We start from the raw sequence: 21947 nt of genomic DNA, 5'->3' as shown, positions 1-21947 counted from the left end.
AGAACCAGGTCCTCGGTGGCCCCCTTGACTCTCCTAAGCCACAGCCTTGTAGAGAGAAGTTTGTGTTACCTCTGCTGCCCCCCTTCAACCTTGCTGTGAGTGAAGCCTCCCAGAGCTCCTCTGAAGGACCAAACCCTTCAGGGACCAGGTAAACATTTGCTGAGCAGGGGGAATCAGAGTTGCCCCAAAGGTGGCATCTGCCTTCCCCAGCCCAGTGCCCAGTACCTCCTGAACACCAGGTACCCCTGCTCTTGGCATCTTGCTTTCTGGATGAATTTCCCACCCTGGGGGATGGTGTTTCCTTAAGTTAGCCCTGGCCTCACTGTTTCTAGGGGTGGAACAACAAATACCATCTACAGAGAAGGAGGAAGTGTGAGCTGGGAAATAGCAAAGGGCCACCCTCTTCTTTGGAAGAAAACCAGTGACTCATCCAGGTGTATAATCTCAGCACGTGAAAGGATGAGGCAGGAGGATTACCACAAGTTCAAGGCCAGTTTAGGCTTTATAGACTAGTTTAGGGTTTTTAAACCTAAGCTCTAGACTAGGTTTTTCTAAAAAATGACTCAGAGTATCAGGGTACCTTAGAACTTGAGTGGCAGAGGTAGGAAGCAGCCCTGACAGACGCCATGCAGCTCCTGTCCTAAGCCTTGCGGGCATGCCTGGGTTTTCCTCTTCTCCATGGTCTCAGCTGCCTCCCCAGCTAAGGCTGCAGGAACACAGTGCCCAGATGGAAGGACTGCAAGCGAGTCTTAGCACTGCCGCCCGGCAAGGGGCAGGAAGCGGAGGGCTCTTCTTCAGGAAGAGGCTGAGAAGCCAGCCACACGCGTGTGCCCACAGTGCTCTGCTGAGAGAAAGCTGAGGGTGTCACTTCCTTCCCCCCACCTCTCACAGTGGGGCCCTTTCTGAGGTCCCCTAGTACAGAGCACCTCCCTGGAGCTGCTTATTGAGCCCATCATGGTGAGTGCTCCGTGCCACCTTCAGGCTCCCACCCGCCATGGGTCATGCAGGGCAGGCCTTAGCCTACCTTGAAACCATCAAATCTGTGCTGCTTCCTCTTCCTCCTCCCCCCCCCCACTGTTCCGCCTCCAAGACAAGCAGACATAAAAATGGGGGTCCCCCTCCCCCACTGCCCCCTGGTCCCTCCCTTGCCTGCCTGTGGCTCTTCCCAGGGCGTTGATGTCGGTTGTCTCCTGTCTCTTCCCCTCCTTGGGCTGGGCAGGTGACCATCTCGGTGGACGGGATCCTGACCACCACAGGCTACACACAGGAGGACTACACTATGCTGGGCTCCGATGACTTCTTCTACATTGGGGGCAGCCCCAACACAGCCGACCTGCCTGGCTCACCTGTCAGCAACAACTTCATGGGCTGCCTCAAGGACGTGAGTAGGGCTTGGAAGGGCTTCCGTTGACCAGTCTGCCTTGTGATTTAGTCTGACCCGGCCAGCTGCCCCTGGCCTCTGTGCCCTATGAGTCTATGGTGGGATTGTAACCCTTCATTAAAACCTAAAGCTGGCCGGGCGGTGGTGGCGCACGCCTTTAATCCCAGCACTCGGGAGGCAGAGCCAGGCGGATCTCTGTGAGTTCGAGGCCAGCCTGGTCTCCAAAGCGAGTTCCAGGAAAGGCGCAAAGCTACACAGAGAAATCCTGTCTCGAAAAAAACAAAAAAACAAAAACAAAAAAAAACAAAACCTAAAGCTGTTGTTGATTCAGGTCAAGAGGTGTCCAGCGTTTTGTTTCCTCGGGCCTTGGGACTCCCTTCCCCTCTGAGGCTCTTCAGAGCTGTGGCCCCCAGGGAAGGCTGGTGGGCATGAAGGCTGAGGCTAAAGCCTAGCTTCAGTCACATGACTTCCACTCACTCACTACTCTGTTGTCTTGGCCAAGTCACTTGACCTCATGAGTTGCCTGATATGTAGATGAAAGGTTGGTTCCTACTTCGGTTCTTGTGCAGAACTCGGGAGAATGTTAACACGCCCTGGAAGACAGCAAGGACTGGAGTAGCTAGCAGCCCAGCTGACAGGACGGCCAGCCATGGGCTGTAACAGAACCACATCTGCTGAGCATGGCGGTGCACATCTGTAATCTTGGCACATGGGAGGTGGAGGCGGGAAGACAAACTCAAGGTCATCCTCGGCCATACAGAGAGTTTGAAGCCATCTTGAGCCACGTGAGACCCTGTCTCAGAAAATAGCAACAGACAGTAGCAACAGTTGCCTGCCCTTTTGCCATTGTGGGTGACAGTTGAGTTGGACCCAGGAGCTCACAGCAGGAGCTGCCTGGCCAGTGTGGGGCCGGAAGACAGGACAGAGGCAGCAAGAGGAAGGTGTAGCCTGAGCCTTGTGGACCGATGGCGCTGAGCTTGGGGCCATGAGGACGGGTGACGGCCCAGGGCTGCCAGGGAGGGAGGGCCCTTGGTAGCCAGATCCAAGGCTGCTTCTGCTTCTTTACCCAGACCCCTCTCCTCTTTACAGGTGGTCTACAAGAACAATGACTTCAAGCTGGAGCTGTCCCGCCTGGCTAAGGAAGGGGACCCGAAGATGAAGCTGCAGGGGGACTTGTCTTTCCGCTGTGAGGATGTGGCTGCCCTGGACCCCGTGACCTTTGAGAGTCCTGAGGCCTTTGTCGCACTGCCCCGCTGGAGCGCCAAGCGCACTGGCTCCATCTCTCTGGACTTCCGAACCACGGAGCCCAATGGGTTGCTGCTCTTCAGCCAGGGCCGGCGGGCTGGGGCCGGGGTAGGCAGCCACAGCTCCGCCCAGAGGGCCGACTACTTTGCCATGGAGCTGTTGGATGGTTACCTCTACCTGCTGCTGGACATGGGCTCTGGGGGCATCAAGCTGCGGGCGTCCAGCCGCAAGGTCAATGACGGTGAATGGTGTCACGTGGACTTCCAGAGGGACGGGCGCAAAGGTCAGGAGGCCTCCGGACCCTCCCCTCCCTTGGCCACTCTTTTGTGCCTGCCTGACCTCTCAAGCTTTTGTCTCCTGCTCCCAGTCTCCTCTCCCAGTCCTTCTTTGGCCTCTCTGTCACTGTGATTTGGCAGAAGGCACAGGGCCACTCTTTCTTATTTGCGAGAGGAACAGTTACCCCAGGGTCCCTGTGGGCGGGAAAGATCACATCTGAAAACACTGACATAGCACCTAACGGACAGATGTCCCGTGTCTTGAAGAAAATAACTCAAAGCCAGGAGTGGTGGCTCACACCTGCAGTCCCAGCACTCAGGAGACACAGGCAGGAGGATCATTGTAAGTTCGAGGCCAGTTTGGACTAGATAGTGAGTTCCAGACTAGCCAGGGCTGCATAGTCAAAACAAAACAAAGAAAACAGCTTTCCAGCCACGGTTCCTTTTTATCCAGAGACTTATTTCTTTAACTTAACTGGAAACAGCTATCCCTCACTGTCTGGGAGGATTGCTCCTAGGACCCCCAAAGATATCAAAATCCACTATACTCAAACCTCTTATAAAAGGCAGTGTAGTATTGTATATCACCTGTACACATCCTGCTGGGTAACTTAAGTCATCTCTCGAGTCCTCAAAATACCTAATAGAAGGTAGACGCTGGGGCTAGGGCTGGATGGGATTCAGCTGGTAGAGTGCCTGCCAAGCACGCGTGAAGCCTAGGTTCCATCCCCAGCACCACATAAACCAGGCATGGTGGTGCTCGTGTGTAATCCCAGGACTAGCGAGGTAGAGGTAGGAAGATCGAGAGTTTAAGGTCATCCTCAGTTGCATAAGGAATTTGAGGCTAGCCTTGGCGAGAGAGAGAGAGAGAGAGAGAGAGAGAGAGAGAGAGAGAGAGAGAGAGAGAGAGAGAGAAAAGAGAGAGAGAGAGAGAGAGAGATTATAAATGCTTATAGTTACATAGTAGTTTTGTGATGGTCATTATTCTGTTGTTTGGTGAATAAGGACAGCAGTATCTGTATGTGTTTAGTACAGAAAGTTCTTCCTTTAAACATTTCCATCCATGTTTGGTTGTTTGAGTGCAGAGTCTTGTACACAGCAGCTGCCTGATTCTCTGAGCACTGACTGTGGGCTGACAGACTGTCCACCTCATTCTGGGATGTATTCTGAGTGGTGTGGCTGGGGACTCTTTTTCAAAACTTCTGTTCTTCTAGCCGCCCTCTCCTTCATCCTTCCTTTTCAGCCTCCGTCGCCGAGGCTCTTGTTTCCTGCCTGCTAATTCTGGTGTGTTTGCCTCCATCCTGTGGAACCCAAGTGAGAGAACTGATACAAATGCGGCCTGACACGCTATCCAACTTAAGTGCTTATCAACGTCGGCTACATTTTCTCATTCCACAGCTGCCGTCCTCACGGTGGCCTGAGAGTCAGGTGGAGCGACCTCCTCTGCTCGCAGGGAGGAGGGGACTGCTGGCCTCTCAGAAGGGAGGCCTTGCTCCCCTTTCCCCTCACCAGAGAAAGCCATGAGGAAGGACATTAGCCCCCGGCTCTGCCCTCATGACAGTACCACTGGGTCTTCACTGACAGTCGCTGGTGTTCCACACAGGTTGGCAGTGATCCTCGGGCTGGACGTCCATTCAGGAGCTTGGGGCAGCTGTTTCAACACGGCTTAGAACTTCCCTTGTTTTCCTGTGTCCCCACACTGCAGTGCTGGTGATTGAACCCAGGGCCTGCCCCTGCGAAGCCACGCCCCAGACTCCTCTTTCCTGTTTTTTTTTTTCCCCCGAGACAGGGTTTCTCTGTGTAGTTTTGTGCCTTTCCTGGAACTCACTCTTTAGTCCAGGCTGGCCTTGAACTTACAGAGATACGCCTGCCTCTGCCTCCCGAGTGCTGGGATTAAAAGTGTGCACCACGACCGCCTGGCCCTCTTTCCTGTTTTTATGTCTTTTTTAAATGGTGTTTGTATGTTGCTCTTGTGCCACGTCATGCGTATAGAGGTCAGAGGACATTTTGGGGAGCTGGTTCTGGCCTTCCACCTTTTTGAGAAAGGGTCTCTCTTGTTTCTGCTGCTTCCCAGCATACCCCAGGCTAGCTGGCTTCTGGGTGATTGTCTCCATCTCTCATCATGCCAGAGGCATGCCAGGACCTTGGTCACATGCAGCCACATGTGTGTTCAGGGGATCCAGCTTGGGTTGTCCCCCTTGTCTGGCAGGTGCCTGCGCACATCGACCCGTCTCCATGGCCTCCCCTCCTGTTTTACTTTTCTTCTTAGTTTGGTTTTGAAATTGGGGTAAATTGCACATCACACAAAACATACAGTCTTAGTCTTTAATCGTGAGCACACTCACATTGCTACACAGCCCTCACCGCCATCCAGGTGCAGGTTTTCCGCCTTCCCCAACTGAGGCTGTCTTTATTAAACCTCAGCTCTCCTCTTGCCCCTCCTGCCTCTGGCCCCCATCTGTCTGTTCGAATCTGACGACTCTGAGAATTTAGATTAGTGAAGTCACAGAGTATTTCTCCTTCCTCTTCTTTTTCCATTTTCACGGGTTTATGTTCATGCTTACATGTATATTGGGGCACATGTATGTGGGTGTACATGCGTGTGGAGATCCAAGACTGATGTCAGGAATCGTCCATCTTATTTATTGCGGTAGGGCCTCTCAATCAAATCCTGAGCTCACAGATATGGCCAGACAGCTTGCTCTGGGGATCCTTTGTCTCTGCCTTCCAGAGCTGAAATTACAGGAGGGCCACCACACCCACCTGGCCTTTATATGGGTTTCTGGGGATTTGAACTCTGGGCCTCATACATGAAGAGCAAGCATGTTAAGCACTGAGCCATCTTCCCTCCCCCCTCCCTCCCTTCCCCCTCCCTCCTCCCTTCCGACACAGGATCTTACATGTCACCCAGGCTAACTTTGAGATCAAGATCCTGCTGTCTTAGCCTTCCAGAGTTCTGGGATTCCAGGCATAGGCCACCATATCCGACTTGTGTATTTATCTTCTCGTGCCCGGCTGTTTCAATGAGTACAGTGTCTTTCGGGGTTCATCTGCGCTGTAGTGTGAGTCAGAACTCCCTCCTTTGAAGTCTGACTAACACCCCAGTGCCGTGCTCACACCTAGTTTATCCGTTCTTCGTCAATGGTCAGTGGATGAGTCAAGCTGCTCCCGTGTCATCTTTGGGAGTGACTCTGGAGCAGAGGTCAGAGTGCACTTCAGTTTCCTCTCCAGAGCTCTCCGCTCACTGTCCCCCTTTCCTCTTCCTCTCACATTCCCTTCCTGCTGGATTCCAGCAGTGAGCCAAAGGATGGGTCACAACAGGCTCTGGGGACTCTGGGTGATCCAGAGGGAGAGAGGCAAGCCGCAGGACCCTGAAGCAGGTGAAACCTTGTCATGAGAGAACAGGCTTGGGGCCACGGGCTGGTGCCATGGCTCAGCAGGAAAAAGCTCTTACTGGTCAGGTCTGATGGCCTGAGTTTGTTCCCCAGATCCCGCGACGAAAGGGGAAAACTGACTCCTGAATATCATTCTCTGTCCCCCCGCCCCGCCCCACATCACAACACACACATACATACGTTACAACACTCACATACATACCACAACACACACACATACATTACAACACACACACATACATCACAACACACACACATATCCCAACACACACACATCCCAACACAAACACACACATCACTACAGGCACACATATCACAACACACACACACACATACACACACACATACACACACACATACACACACACATACACACACATACATACACACACATACACACACACACACACACACACACACACACATTAGGGTCTGGAGAGAGTCAACCTGCTGCTCTTTCAGAGGATGAGAGTTCAGTTCCCAGAACACACCAGGAGGCTCACAACCACCTGTAGCTCCATCTCCAGGGGATCCCACTTCTTCTACTGCCTCTATAGGGATGCACACACATGTGCACACATAATAAATAATAAAATAACTCCTTAAACATCATCAGCTTGAGCTGGGGAAATGGCTCAGCAGTGAATGGCACTTTTTACTTTTGCAGAAGACCTGGGTTTGGTTCCCAGCACCTGTGTGGTGGCTCACACCCCTATACACATGCAGGCACACACACACATACACACAAGATGCAAATAAACAAGTCTTAAAACAAAAGACTTTACAAGGGAGCCCAGGAGACGAGCAAGGCTTTGAGGAAGGGACTGGCTTCCAGTAGGAGTTGTGTCTGCAAAGAAAGCTTCAGCTTTGCTCCCCGAGGCCCTCTGACTCTGGGCTGATAATGGACCTCTCCTCCAGGCCCTCCCTCTCAAGATCCCCACCACGCCCATGTCTAAGAGGCCCAGTGGCTCCTTACCATCCTAAACCTTGCTAGGAGCTTTGCTTTTCTTTGTTTACACAGGGTTGGTCTCAACCATGGCAGTGATCCTGCCTCTGCCTCCTAAGTATTGGGCTCACAGGTGTGAACTACTGTGTCTGGCTGCCACCACTGCCGTGGGCTCCTCCTCCTTTCTTCTTTTAAGAGTTTGTCCAAACCTGAAAAAGGGAAACATGGGATAAAAGGGCTTTCAGGGCATGGTGGCACTTGCCTTTAATCCTAGCATTTGGGAGACAGAGGTAGGTGGAGCTCAGTGACTTTGAGGCCAGCCTGGTCTACAGAGAAAGTTATAGGCCAGCCAGGGCTACACAGCATTATATATATATATATATATATATATATATATATATATATATATATAACTCAGTGGTTAAGAGTGTGTACTGCTCTTGTAGAAGGCTCAAGATTGTTTCCTAGCATCCTCCTGCTCCATTGCTCCATTAGCTGGCTCACAACTTCCTGTACCTCCTGCTCCTGGAGACCTGATGACTCTTTCTGGCTTCTGTGGGTACCTGCACTCACATGTACATACTCCCAGACAGATATACGCATACACACGTAATTTAAAACAAATCTTTAGATCAGGCATCCTAGCCCTAGGAGGAGGAGGAGACAGGTGTTTCTGTGAGTTTAAGGCTGCCCTAATTTACAAAGTGAGTTCTAGGCCAACCAGGGTTATATAGTAAGATCCTATGTCATGAGAAAAAACTCTAACAAATATTAACAACTGGGCACAATGGTACATGCCTATGATCCCAGCACTTGGGGGATGAGGCAGGTGGAGCAGAGGTTCAGGGTCATCTTTGGTTACATAAAACCATTCTGGATTGCCTGATATGCTGATTAAAAAGACAAAACAAAACAAAACAAAAATCCTGAACCAGAACAAACAAATCACACACACACACACACACACACACACACACACACACACACTCAGAGTTGCTGGACATAGTGACGCACATCTGTAAGCTCAGCCCTCTGTAGGCAGAAAGCAGGAAGATTTCCTAAGTTCTAGGCTATATATAGGAATCTGGCCTATATAAGAAGCTCCAGGCTAGTGAGGGCTACATAAGCAAGTCCCTGTCTTACACACACACACACACACACACACACACACACACACACACACACACGCATGCACGGAGATTCAATTATTACAGTCTCCTCTAGGTTCTCTGCCTCCAGCTTCTGGTCTAAGAGGCTGGGGGTGGGAATGATCCAGTGAATGAGCTGACGCTTTTATGGTACAGGATTTGAATGTGTGTGCCTCCTGTATAGTTTGGAGAGCTCTTTTAGGTGTCTAGGAAGGGTCTGCACAGAGGCCTACAACACACTACAGCTGGGCGGGGTCTGGGACTGGGTCTCGAGCTCCTTGATTGACTATAGTTAGGTAGTTTGGACAGAGGGTAAGTAAGGCTAGACCCCAGAGACAAGGCTGTTGGTCATTCTCCTGAGCCTATGTGGGGTGCAGGATGGAGGGGGGCTTCAGTAGCAAACTCAGGGCACCCCTTTCCAGACTGTGACTTCCCTCCCCACTGAAGCTCACTTTCCTTTCGTCCCCAGGCTCCATCTCTGTGAACAGCCGCAGCACACCATTCTTGGCCACGGGAGAGAGCGAGGTCCTGGACCTGGAGAGTGAGCTGTACCTGGGTGGCCTCCCTGAGGGGGGCCGGGTGGACCTGCCACTGCCCCCTGAGGTGTGGACAGCTGCTCTCCGGGCTGGCTACGTGGGCTGTGTTCGAGACCTCTTCATAGATGGTCGGAGTCGAGATCTCCGGGGCCTGGCCGAGGCCCAGGGGGCTGTGGGTGTTGCTCCCTTCTGCTCTCGCGAGACGCTGAAGCAGTGTGCGTCAGCCCCCTGTCGAAACGGGGGCATCTGTCGAGAGGGCTGGAACCGGTTCGTCTGTGATTGCGTCGGGACCGGCTTTCTGGGTCGGGTCTGTGAGAGAGGTGAGCTGGTCTTGGTCTTAGGTGTCCTGTGTCGGAAGGACCCCACTTGCCATTATCGTGCCCCATTCCTCTTCAGAGTGCTCCCAGGCCAGCCCCAGACTTCTCTTCCAGTAATGATTCTCTTGTTTTCTCTCTGTCTTTTTCCATTTCCCCCGTTTCCCATTCCTCTGCTCTCCACTCCTGGGGCAGAGGCCACTGTCCTAAGCTATGATGGCTCCATGTACATGAAGATCATGCTGCCCAATGCCATGCACACAGAGGCAGAGGATGTGTCCCTGCGCTTCATGTCCCAGAGGGCCTATGGACTCATGATGGCCACCACCTCCAGGGAGTCAGCCGACACTCTGCGTCTCGAGTTGGACGGGGGGCAGATGAAGCTCACCGTCAACCTCGGTAACCACCCTGTCCCAGGCCTCCCGGCCTCTCCCTGGCCTGCCTCTGACCTACACTCCCCTCTGTCTGGAGAAGCTGGTGGTGGCACCAGCCGGAGGTGACCTCCGCAGTTTGGAGAAAGGTAGTAGCCTCCTGAATCTGAGCCCCTGAGGGCTGTGTCTCTGTTCAGGCCCCACAGCCTTGAGCAATGTTTCATGGTTGACGATAATGTGGGCTGGTGACCCAGAACACAGCCACACACACACCTGTTGGAATGCGTCTGAGTGTGATAACTGTTCTCTCAAGTCACTCCTATGGAGTGTTGGTGGCATCTGTCCTGCACACACAAGATGGCACAAACTCATTCTTGTCTGCATTCACTTGCTCATTCATGGGCTCATTGATTATGGAACTGCTTGTTGACACCTGCTAGGTACAAGCCTGAGCTCAGCTCAGCCCAGTGGCAGATATAAGGACCACAAACAGCTGGCCCCTGCATGCCGCCATCCTTAGCTGCTCCGCTTAGATTAGAGCTGTCTCTGAGATGCTGTGTGCAGGTTCCCGTGTGCATTCTGGACACAGGAACATGCCACCTCACACTTGTCTCACAGCTTGTGTTCATGGCTGTGTCCCATGTGAGTCCCATAGGTGTTCTGGCAAGACACCAGCTCACCAGGCAGGTACTGTAGACCAGGCCAGCCTTGAATTCACAGAGCTCCATCTGCCCTGCCTCCTGAGTGCTGGGATTAAAGATGTGCGTCGCCATGCTTGGTCCAATTATGAAATTCTATGTTGATTTGGCCAACGTAACGAAGCCGGTGATTGCTGGGGAGGTGCTGGTGCTGAACCCAGACCATGGACCTTCAGAGTTTTGGGTGGGGCTTGTCAGCCCGCTGGCTTCCTCCATCAGACCACTCCCTATCTCTGCTGTTGCCCATGGGTGAGAACAGGGTCTAGCCTACACATCCCTGTTGGTCCTTGGGGGCATAGAGGGCATGGTTAGGTTATCTATTAGGTTATCATGGGCCCTGGCTTTTGTGGTCACGACGGAAAGAGAAGGCAGAGTTACCCATTTGGCTGGTTTCTAAGGGGCTTCTTATGAGGGCCAGCTGTGTGCCAGGTGAGGAGGCAGAGCCAGGAGGCCACTTCAGACTGCAGTGCAGGGCACCCTGAGGGAGCGGCTCTGCGGTGTTCAGGCTGCCGGGGCGGCTGTCCATTGCATACTAGGAAAGCGCCACACCCAAGGACCTGCCCTGTAGAAGCCTTCAAGCCCCAGAAGCTAAACAGAGCACCAGGAGTTCTGGTCATAGGGAGAAGGTGGTCTTGATCTCTGGAGCATTTCTAGGCTAGATCATGGGCTTTGGGGGCCTTGTTTAGACGCTTGTGTTGACTCGGTCATCGCTCACCTGGCCTTTGTACTCTTAGGTCAAGGATAGGCTGAGGGGCGGGAGCTGGGCTGGGAGGAGGCTGTGCGGGCGACCAGGGCCTCGCGGTGGTGTGAGGCGGTACCTACAGCTCTGCTCTGACCTAGAGTCACAGCTCATTGAGTGGATGGCACATGACAGCTCTGCGAGAGGACACAGCAGCTCCCCTCCCCCAACTGTATTCCCCGGGTCGTGTCCTAGGAGGAAGGTCCTGTCCAGCGTCCCCTGTGCCACTCTGCTGTTCTCTGTCTACCTGGCCTGGTGGCGTGCATGTCGTCTCACATGGCTAAGTGTTTGGCTCTGCTCTGTTTGGTGTGACCAGGCAGGGGAAGCCTGGAGCCTTTGATCCGCAGAGAGAAGACACATGGTCTGGCTTCCTTGGACTGTTCTCAATTCCCTGGGAAGAAGCGGGAATTTCTTTAGATGAGAGATGGCATCCTTGGCCAGGATATCTTATCATGGTGGCCCTTGGAACCTAACCCTTGGGATTTTACCTCCTTCCTACAGGCCTGCCTTTCTGTCTGTGTCTCATGAATCTCAGAAGTCAGAACAAGATCCAGAGACTTCTAGTCTGGATGTCCAGGACTGATGACAGCCAATAGCCTGTACCCTACCCCTCTGGCCCACCCTATCCCCATCTACAGAGACATGGGTGCTGAGAGCTAATCTCTAGCATAGGTCATGATAAAGCTGAGACCAAACACTTGGTGCAGACACATCTGTCTGCAGGTTCCTCTGGAATGAGGGCACAGAGGTGTGTAAGCACCAAGCACACTCCAGTGTGGCACCTCAGCCTGGGAGAGGGACCCAAGGTGGATCCAGGTGCAGGGGCTTGATTCCACATAGTGCAGGCCAGTTTAGCCCCTTATTCCTCATCCTGTGAACCACCCAGGGCATGCTGGACTCCAGGCAGGCAGCAGCACAGAGGCCATAGTTCTGGGCTGGGCTCACTGCTAAGGACCAGGAGTTTTGTTGCCTCTGTGTAGACACCAGAGATGCAGAGGTCTCTGTCCAGCTGCCCAGCCTGGAGCTGAGATGAAGGGCTCTGGGCTTGGGGCCAGAAGACCCAGGGTCTAACCTGGGCTCTTCCATCACTGGGTAAGTTAATTCCCCTCTCCAAGCCTGCTCTTTTCCTTTTTAAAGTAGGGCTAAGAATCTTCACCCAAGTGCCCAAGGAATCAGCTCGGTTGGTAAAACGCTTGCCTTGCAAGCATAAGGACCAGCGTTCAGTCTCCAGTGTGCATTTGTAATTCCAGCCGGGGAAGTAGAGGCAGGGAGGTCTCTGGGGCTTACTGGCCAGCTAGCCTAGTTTAACTGGTAAGCCCCAGACCACAGTGAGACACTGTCTCAAAAATCAAGGTGCCTGGCTTCCGAGGAATGGACACCTGAGGTTGACCTCAGTCTGTCCTCCAGATACACTCCAGTGTGGCACCTCAGCCATGGGAGAGGGACCCAAGATGGAGCCAGGTGCAGGGGCTTGCTCCCACATAGTGTCACCAGTCCAGTCCAGCCCTGAATTCTTTATTCCTCATCCTGTGAACCACCCAGGGCGTGCTGGGCTCCAGGCAGGCAGCAACACGGAGGCCGTAGTTCTGGGCTGGGCTCACTGCTAAGAGGTTTGGTCTCTGATTTGTGGTCTGAGTCCGTAAGGAGGGAAACCCAGAGGTTCAGAGGTAGCCACACGGTTCAGCGGACTCCAGGCAAGGACACTCAGAGGTGGTCCTGAAGAAGGAGCAGAGGTACCAGAGAAGGGGCCTTCTGGGATGGCCTCTGGAGACAGGGAACCTGTTACTTAGAGAGGGCCAGAAAGGCTCGGATGCCTCCTTTTAGACAGAGGACAGGGAGGACTGGAGATTGCCTCCCCCAGCAGTTCAGCCACAGAACATGCCTCTGAGCAAGCCACAGTCTCCAGGCAGGGGAGCTGATCTCTGTCCCTAGGAATGCTAGTGTCCCTGGATTCCTCGCCCTGTTGCAGTGTGGTCTGCTCCTTGCTGCCTGCCCTAGGTCTGGTCTGTCTCTAGGAAGTACCCATGAAATCTCCACGAAGGGCACAATCTAGGCTGCAAGGCCCTGCTCCTTCAGCCCCTGCCCATGTACATTCCCTGCTCTCTCTTCAGAAGCTGGGGGTGTCCAGAGATGCCCAGCTCTGACATGGACCCTCTGGTCATGTTTGAAGTCAGCAGGAATACGTGACATCTCAGAGCCCTTTAACTCCTGGGGCCCTGGAAGAACCCACTGCCTCCCTGCCGGGGGCTGGCGGTGATTATGTCTGTAGGCTGGGAGCCTGGGTGAAGGTGACAGCAGAGCCGAGCGGGACCTCTCTGTGCCCTGCCTCTTGAGAGAAGTGGCTGGGTGTTTTTGAGGCTCCTTGTGTGGAGTTGGGGGCTGGATGTCTTCACCCCACCTCCCGCCCCCAGAAGTGAGTTAGAGCAAGCCAGGGAACCATGCTCATTCCTTTCATTCCTCTCTATGTGGGCTGTTTGCTCCCCGCCCCATGCCATCCCATCTCATGTCCACACCATCACCCCGATCTTGATGCCTGGCATCGGTGTGCCCGTCCATTCCCTGCTCTTGAGGTGCGGGCTGCTGACTAGTGAGCTACTGGTTATCACTCTCTGGACAGCATTTTGGGGGTGTGTATGGAAGAGCTGCTTTCTTTCTCCAGCCCCCTCTCCCTGCTTTCCTTTGGCAGGGTCCTGGCCCCTCTGGATACCCATCTTCAAAGGGGCTTCTGAGGGGGAGTCACTGCAGGGTAGGCTGGAATTGTCACCTCTTCTCTGGACAGACGGACACCCTGACACCCCTGGAATAGCCTCTCCTCGGGATGGGAAAGTCAAGCTCTCTCCTTGGGTTGTTCCCTTGTAGGAGACCCACCTGCCCTTCCAGCCCTTTTTTCTTTTTTGGACCCTTCATTGGTGAAGACTCTGCTGGCTTGGAGAGAGCCCCTGGGACCTGACTCCAGGGCCTGGCACCCTTCCCCGCCAGCCTGACCGGCTTCCTTCCCTCTGTTCCTGGTTCCTCCTCTTTTCTCTCTACCCTCACTCAGCCTCCTTCCCCTCACTGTGACCCTTCACTTCCTCTCGTGTCTGTCCTTCGGCCTTCTACTGTTCCCTTGGTGCCCAGGCTGTGGCTCAGGGTCCCGGCGGCTCCTCCCACTCTGCTGTGGTTGACAACGCGTGTGGAGCTCAGCTGTACTGCCTGAGGGGCTCATGACCTCAGGGCCACAGGAGGTATCTGTTTACCACCACTGCAGGAACCTTCCCTGGCCCAAGGGATGCCAGCTGCATCCTGGGCTGTCAGGCACCTGGGCAGAACTTGTTCATGGAGAACCCACAGGAGGCCAGGGCGTCACTCTTAACTAGGGTTAAAGACTGTCCCCCAAAGGGCCAGGGTCACACCGGGGTACACCCTCAACCTGCCCTAGCCTCTCAGCACTGAGGATGAGAAGCCCAGGCTCAGAGAGATCTGTCTGAAATCAGACAGTGAGTTTGTGTAGGACTGAGGTGAGGACCCAGCTCCCCTGCCTCATAGCCTCAGGCAGTGCCATAACTCCAGCCTGGCCAGGCTTTGGGCTTATGAAGTGCTATGGCATCCTAAGGGCACACTAGAACTTCAAATGACCCAGGGCTCTGTCCCCTTGAAAGGGTTTGCTGATTCCCACCAACCAAAGAGTTGATCGGAGGTTCTTGGGGGCCTGGGATGTTGGCGCTGTGTAAATCTGGGTTTTCTAGCCATGAGAGACCCTCCCAGACTTGAAACTGAGGGACAGCAATGCCAGGCCCCGAGCAAGATTGAGGGCCTTTGCTTGTCAGTGACTTTCATTGGGCCTAGAAGTCACATTTTGTAGATCTTGGTGTCCCTATCTGAGGCCTTGGCTCCTCCTTAGGAAAACTGACAAAACACTAGTTCTTCAGGGTGGAGGAGTTCTTTGACCCTAGTGGTAGCTTGGTGCCCCCAAGGCAGAGATGGATAGAAGGAAGGTTCCTGTAGGGGTGGTGCCAGCCTCTGGGGCTTTGGGAGGTATATGGCCTTAGGAAGGGGACCCTGGGGCAGACCCCTCTTTTGAGCTCAGAGCTTGAGGAGTGATGTGTCACACCTGAGCTCTAAGCAGGGTGTCATCCCAGAGCAGGGGATGCAGGGACCCTGGCCTTCCCTACCCATCTCCCTCCTAGGGATTGGGTAGATGTGGGGTTGGCCAAGCCCTCATCCCCTGGCAATCCCCTGTACGGCTGGGATTCCCAAGGTGCCCATCTCCCTTAGACATGAGAGGCCTGGGCCCCTCTAAAAGGGGAACACAAGGCCTCTTCCCACCACCTGACTGCCCTGCCTCTTGGCTTTGGGGAGGGTTGAAACCCTCTTGGGGGCAGGAAGGACAAGGGTCCTACTGAGGAAGGCGAAAGGGCGCCTGGGCACGCGTGGTCCCCAGAAAGTGGCCCTGGAGGGAACCCCTGCCTGCAGATACCCCTCCCTGTGAAGGATGTAAAAAAAAAAATCAAAAAACCTTGTTTTGCCTTTTTTTTCTCCCTCCCCCTCTGCCCACCCCACGGCCCCCCCAGACTGCCTGCGCATCGGCTGCGCACCTAGTAAGTGGCTTCCCTCTTCTTCTGCAGAGACCCGAGGGGTCTGGGAGGCTGGACATTGGGGTTTAGGGAGAAAGGGATGGAGGGAGCGGGGAGAGAGTTTCATTTCTGGGTTATGAGGCGATTGGCCAGGTGTGTGGGGAGGGGAGCAGGCATGGGGTTGGGAAGGGGAATTGTGGAGGGCAGGATGAGTAAGATGAAGCAGAACCAGGGAGAAGTAGCTGGGGAGAATGCTTATGGGTTCCGGGAAAGGGAGGGCAGGACACCTTGTTTCCCCGTCAGCAGCAGCAGGCAGAAACCTGGAGCTAGGTGGCCTCTGCTGCAAAAAACACAAAGCCTGGAGACATAATGATGCATATCGTTCAATGACCACAAGGGGGCAGGCGAGGCACACGAGAAAGACGATTTGGGCAAGGGGCGGGGCATGCCCAGAGCCTCAAAGTCTAGCCTTCATTGCCTGAGTCTGCAGAGTTCCTGTCAACCTCAAGAGTTGGCGGTGAGTGGGGAATCAGAAGGAGAGCTGACGAGGATAGCTCCAGGTCTCTCTGCCCCTGGGCTAGGTGCTCAGTCTCGGGGAGCTTCTGCAAAGTGCACCTTGCAGTCAGATCACCTAAAGGAGTGTGTGGGCATGGAAGGCACAAGTAGAGGGTTTGTGTGTTCAGTGCCCCTGGTTTAACGTGGTTGTGGCACAGTGTGTGCACACACCTGAAGCCTTTTAAGGCCAGCACCCTGAGCCCCAGGCAGACTGAGTGCTCGGGACCCAGGGGTGGTTCAGAGGTGCTACAAAGCCCAGCAGCGTGGGGCAGATGTGACAACTCCACTGTCAAGAAATGGCCACAGTTTCCAGGAAACAGAACATGTTTGTGGCCCTGCAGACTCTTTGAGTGCTGTGTAGGGATAGCAGTTCCAGGGTGTAGAGTTAAACAGGAATATATAAGAAAGTGACGGTGGGTCTGAGCTGGGTTGTGCATGTGGAGGGTGAAGCTGTGGGTGCCCTTCCTTTGGGGTGTGTCCCGTTTTGAGTGTTAGGTCTGAGAATTCAGCTGCTACAGTCGCACACTATAGGTCCTCAGGAGGCAAGGGGAAGGTGTGTCTGTGTTCAGGGCCAACGCCATTCATGTCACATTCTCTACAACTGGCATCCTTTGCCGTCACACGGAGCAGTAGGACTGGATGAACTGGGTTTGTGACCCCAGGTGTAAAAGACTCACCTGCATGCACTACAGGTGTGAGGCAAGGGGGTACACACTGACGTGTGCTAGAAGTTGAGCGTGCACACGTGCAGGCGGGCTCCTTGCGCCTGGGGCGGTGACTGAAGATGTCTGTGACCGTGTGTGGGTGCGGTGCTCACTCCCCCCTTGGTGCTGCAGGTAAAGGCCCCGAGACTCTCTTTGCGGGGCACAAGCTCAATGACAATGAGTGGCACACAGTGAGGGTGGTCCGGCGTGGCAAGAGCCTGCAGCTGTCCGTGGACAACGTGACCGTGGAGGGTAGGTGGCCGGGACCCAGGGTGCTGGACTTCTTTCTAGTGACCTGTGCTTGGTTTATCACCTCTGCCTGGGTTATTACTTCTCCTGGGGAAGTCACGACTATGGGTCTGGACCCCAGGGCCCTCCACTGACTCCTGCAGCTTCTCCCAGAGTGGAGGGTTGTCAGCACTGGCCCAGGACATCTACTGATGTCGAGGAGGTGATGTTTCTGGGAACACAAGGCCCCAGCCCAGAGGCGACCCGTGTTTGTGCACTAAGTTTCTCTCCCTCACATTGGTCTTCTGTCCTGAGCAGGACAGATGGCAGGAGCCCACACTCGGCTGGAGTTCCACAACATTGAGACGGGCATCATGACAGAGCGGCGGTTCATCTCTGTGGTGCCCTCCAACTTCATCGGGCACCTGAGCGGGCTGGTGTTCAACGGTCAGCCCTACATGGACCAGTGTAAAGACGGGGACATCACCTATTGTGAGCTTAATGCTCGTTTTGGTCTGCGTGCCATTGTGGCCGATCCTGTCACCTTCAAGAGTCGTAGCAGCTACCTGGCTTTGGCTACACTCCAAGCCTATGCCTCCATGCACCTCTTCTTCCAGTTCAAGACCACGGCCCCTGACGGGCTTCTGCTGTTCAACTCAGGCAACGGCAATGACTTCATTGTCATCGAGCTGGTCAAGGGGTGAGGGGCTGGGCATTGTGGTGATGTCCCCTTCCTGGCCCAGATACAGCTCCCCTGGCCTTCGGGAATGTTCAAGGCACCCAGACCTCAGGTCAAGATTCACATCCCTAGTCATCAGTCAGGAGGGTTCCTTCTCAGCCAAGATGGAGAAGCTGACCCCTGCTTCCAGGCTGCTGGCTCCTCAGCTGCTTCCTTGCCAGGGTTCCCAGTTACATCCCTTCTCTGCCCATTGGCTCCCTATGGCAGAAGGAAGCCCAGTCCTCTTGCCCTAGAAGATTGCACCCCCAAGCAGCTCAGACTCTGCTTCCGGGTGACCCCTACTGTATCACCCAAACTCCTCCTTCTGTCTGGTCCTCTTGGGTCCCAAGAGCAAGTACTTCTGTGACCTCCCTGCACTCATTAGGGAGCTGAGACAAGACTTCCACGTCACAGTCTTCTCCTGCCATTGCTTTGGTTCCTTCCCATGGGATCTCTTCCTCCACCCCTCCTTTCCAGGCCCCTAGGTCCCCTGCCAGTCGTAGCTCATTCTTCCTTGGCATCTCAGCGGTCCCCACCTGATCCAGTGTCTCCTCCCTACTGTGGGGCAGGTACATCCACTACGTGTTTGACCTGGGGAATGGCCCGTCCTTGATGAAGGGGAACTCCGACAAACCGGTCAATGACAACCAGTGGCACAATGTGGTGGTGTCCAGGGACCCAGGCAACGTGCACACGCTGAAGATCGACTCCCGCACTGTCACGCAGCATTCCAATGGTGCCCGAAATCTGGATCTCAAAGGTGGGGCTGGAGCCTCTGGAGAAGGCCAGCCCTAGCCCAGCTTTCCTTCTCCAGAAAGACCCCCCCACACACACTTCAAGGGGTCAAGGCTGTTTCTCCTTCCTCTCCCCCAACCCTCTTTCCCGTTCTCCACTGTGGCTGACATTTCTCACCTGGGTCTCACTGGGCTCTGTGAAGTCCCCTCAGACGGAGCACTGGGCAGACTGCTTCCCACCAGGGTCCCATCTTCTCCAATGACTCTAAGGCAGTCATTGCCAGCCCCAGAGTAGGTGGCTGAGAGGAAGAGGAGGAGAAGGGGGAGGGGATGGCAGACTGGGCAATGGAACTGGAGATGTGAGGCCTGGATGGTTCCAGAGCCAGCTGGGATCCATGCTGCCTCCTTGCACATGCCTACAGCACCCCCTAGCTCTGCGGGGCCCCATGTGTGTCCATGTAACTTGAACGGTCAAGACTTAGGGAAGCTCTTCAGAGACCAGTGAATTCACATCCTGAGTCCCCAGGCCCCACTAGCTTGCAGGGCAATGCTGTGAATTCTCCTTGCTCCCAGGAGAGGGCGATGTGGTACAGAGAATTGGAAGTGGCAGCCGACCCAGGGACTAGTCTTCAGATAAGATGCCCAGGGCTGCCAAAGCTCCACTAGACGTTGGTCAGGACCTCCCTTGTAGGAGAATTAGAGTCCATGTGGGAAATTAGGCATCTCTGAGGAAGACTTCTTCCCAGAGCCCCACTTGTCAGGAGGACTTGGGAGGAGAGAAGGCTGCTGAGTGGAGAAAGTCCTGTTCTGGGAAACAGTTTTTGGGAAGTAGGGGAGCGGGGGCGGAAGGGATGTAGGGCTGCACATCCATGAAAGGCCCTGATTACAGACAGGAACTGGAACCAAACGTGTGGGAGAAAGCATGGAGTGGGTCCCTCCAGCTGCCCCCCCCCCACTACAGCAGGCAACGGGGCTTCTGAGGGAGGGGAGCGGACAGATGGCAAAGGGAAGGGAAGAGGAAGAGTGGTGTTGGTGGGGAATCTGCTCGGGATACCAGGAGCCTTTCGGATGTCTGGGAGGACCCAGTGGTGGGATGCAGCATCCTGGGAGGGGAGTAAGGACCAGGAGGACAGGGTGTTGACAGCACTCCCTTTGCAGGGGAGTTGTACATCGGTGGCCTGAGCAAGAACATGTTCAGCAACCTGCCCAAGCTGGTGGCCTCTCGGGATGGCTTTCAGGGCTGTCTGGCCTCTGTGGACCTCAACGGGCGCCTCCCAGATCTCATTGCTGACGCCCTGCACCGGATCGGGCAGGTGGAGAGGGGCTGTGATGGTGAGTGTGACTGAGTGGTTAGGTGTGGCCCTGAGGCTTCTCAGGACTTTCAGAAGTCTGCCCCAAGAACTCTGGGACAAGGAGGACAGGCAAAGGACGAGGCACACGCTTTCCCTGGTGTCTCCCACCCTGACCCCTGGTCCCAAACCTGACAGTCTTTGAATGTCCTGTTCCCATCCCACCCCAGCACCATGTCAGCATCTGGCCCTTCTGCTTTGATGGACTACAGGCAGAACCTCTGCCTGGCTGTGGAACTTCCGCAGCCCCTGGGGATGTGACTGATCCCAGGGCATTTCTCCTTCCTGCTCTTTCCAGGCCCCAGCACCACCTGCACCGAAGAATCTTGTGCCAACCAGGGCGTCTGTTTGCAGCAGTGGGATGGTTTTACCTGTGACTGTACCATGACTTCCTACGGAGGCCCTGTCTGCAATGACCGTGAGTGTCCCATCCCCACTCCAGCCACAGGAACTGCCTGCAGGGGAAAGAGGGGTTTTGCTTCCTCCTGCTCCACCACCACAGAGACTACAGGGGCTAGTGGTTGCTGCCCCTAGCTGCTGCCTGAGTCTCTGGAGCCATCTATTGGCAGGTGGCCTGTCCTGGTTCTGAGATGGCAGGACATCCGATTTCCCTAGACAAAGGCCCTGCTGTTCCCCCTTTCTCTCCCTAACTCAAGAATCCCAGCTGCAGGTTGTCCCTTTGAGCCACAAGGTCAGTCCCTAGTGTTCTCCCTTGCTAGCTTGCATATTGCTGAGGCCCCTCCCCAGAGACAGCAGCTTTGGCAGCATTTTCTAGTCCCCAGTGGTTGGTGGCCATCAGCTAGTTACAGCTTAGCAGAGGGAGGGCAGCTGGGTCAGACATGGGGGTATGGCAGGGGTGCGGAGGCTGGGGCCTTTCTGATGACTGGGGATGGGGCCTTTCTGATGACTGGGGATGGGGCGGGTGGATAAGCAAAGTGACATCAGAAAAGACACACGTCCCAGATACACACACACACACACACACACACACACACACACACACACACACACACACACACGGAGGATACAGCTTTCCTGCTTTTCAAACACAAAGTAGAAGTGAGCCACCTGGGGCCTGGGGATGTCTGGAGGTAGTTAACGCAGGCCTAGGTGAGACCTCCTGCCTAGCTCCTGCCCAGCTCCGGCTCCAGCTCCGGTTCTGGCGCCTCGCCACTCATCTGGATCTGCATCATCTGATGGGAGCCCTGAGTCATTCCAGGGGATGAGGCTCTTGGATGGCTGTTGGCTTTTTCTTTGATAAGATGTCCAGCCCCCCCCCCCCCCCCGCATTTCCTGGTTCTCAGGTGTGGCCAGCTGTCCCAGCTCTGTCCCCCAGGACTTTCATCTGACCTGCTGTCCTATGTGCCTTCCTAAACCTCCCAGCCAGCTCAGGACCACCTCAACCCTGCTGTATATTCTACTTGGCTTCAGTCGGCACAGACCTGTTCACCGTAAACCTCCCCACTGACAGTTTGGTGCCACCTGCAAAGCCCTTCCATTTGATCCTTTGCCAAGCCTCCAGTCACAGGGGGTCAGTGGCTGAGCTCTGCTAGAACCAGGGGTCCCTTGACTATGATGGTTACTCCTGCTACACATGGGATTCTGGGAATGGAGGTGATACCCATGTTGGTCAGGATATAGGGCATCTGGCCTAAGTACAGCTGTTCACGTTCACTATTGTGCTTCAGGAAAGGGCCGAGAACTGGAGGGGTGTGTGTGTCTAGAGACTTGCTCCACCTTTGGGCAGAGGTGGGAGGAGAAAGTTCTCTAAGTTTTAGGCAGGTAGAAAAAAAGGACACCAGAGCTGGGGGCCCAGGCTTACTCTGGCAAGTGTCATCGTTCTGAACACCTGTCTGTGTATCTGGTTGCATACCCTGAGCAAAACTGTGGAGCTAAAGAAAAGGTGGGTGAAGCCTGGAGCCCCCAAAAGGCTCAGCACTGTTCTGAAGGAGCCAGGGCTACCTGGAGCTGCTCTGAGGTCTCTCCTACTGCAAGGGCAGCGTGAGAAACTGGGCGGGGTGCCAGCCATGCTCCCTTCTCTCCCGGGGCCTCTCCTCT

General features: G+C 54.7%; 1 protein-coding gene across 23 annotated transcripts in view; it reads left to right on the top strand.

The window, feature by feature from the left end:
- Nrxn2 (neurexin 2) overlaps window positions 1-21947 on the top strand; it is a 117161-nt gene that overhangs the window by 55714 nt on the left and 39500 nt on the right. For 11 of the 23 annotated variants that reach the window (XM_052763155.1, XM_052763150.1, XM_052763149.1 and 8 more), the window contains 10 exons: window positions 1220-1381; window positions 2471-2909; window positions 8860-9246; window positions 9436-9639; window positions 15599-15627; window positions 16986-17112; window positions 17407-17788; window positions 18376-18566; window positions 19699-19872; window positions 20188-20307. In XM_052763155.1, coding sequence (XP_052619115.1) covers window positions 1220-1381; window positions 2471-2909; window positions 8860-9246; window positions 9436-9639; window positions 15599-15627; window positions 16986-17112; window positions 17407-17788; window positions 18376-18566; window positions 19699-19872; window positions 20188-20307 — 2215 coding nt within the window. The remainder of the gene's footprint in view (window positions 1-1219; window positions 1382-2470; window positions 2910-8859; window positions 9247-9435; window positions 9640-15598; window positions 15628-16985; window positions 17113-17406; window positions 17789-18375; window positions 18567-19698; window positions 19873-20187; window positions 20308-21947) is intronic. The other 12 variants (XM_052763161.1, XM_052763171.1, XM_052763162.1 and 9 more) reach the window with 2 other exon arrangements.

Source organism: Peromyscus californicus, unplaced genomic scaffold (assembly GCF_007827085.1).
Source record: "Peromyscus californicus insignis strain IS unplaced genomic scaffold, ASM782708v3 Scaffold_4__1_contigs__length_199733344, whole genome shotgun sequence".
NCBI lineage: Eukaryota > Metazoa > Chordata > Mammalia > Rodentia > Cricetidae > Peromyscus > Peromyscus californicus.
The sequence above is the reverse complement of the archived record's forward strand: the minus strand, read 5'-3'. Positions and strand labels throughout refer to the sequence as shown.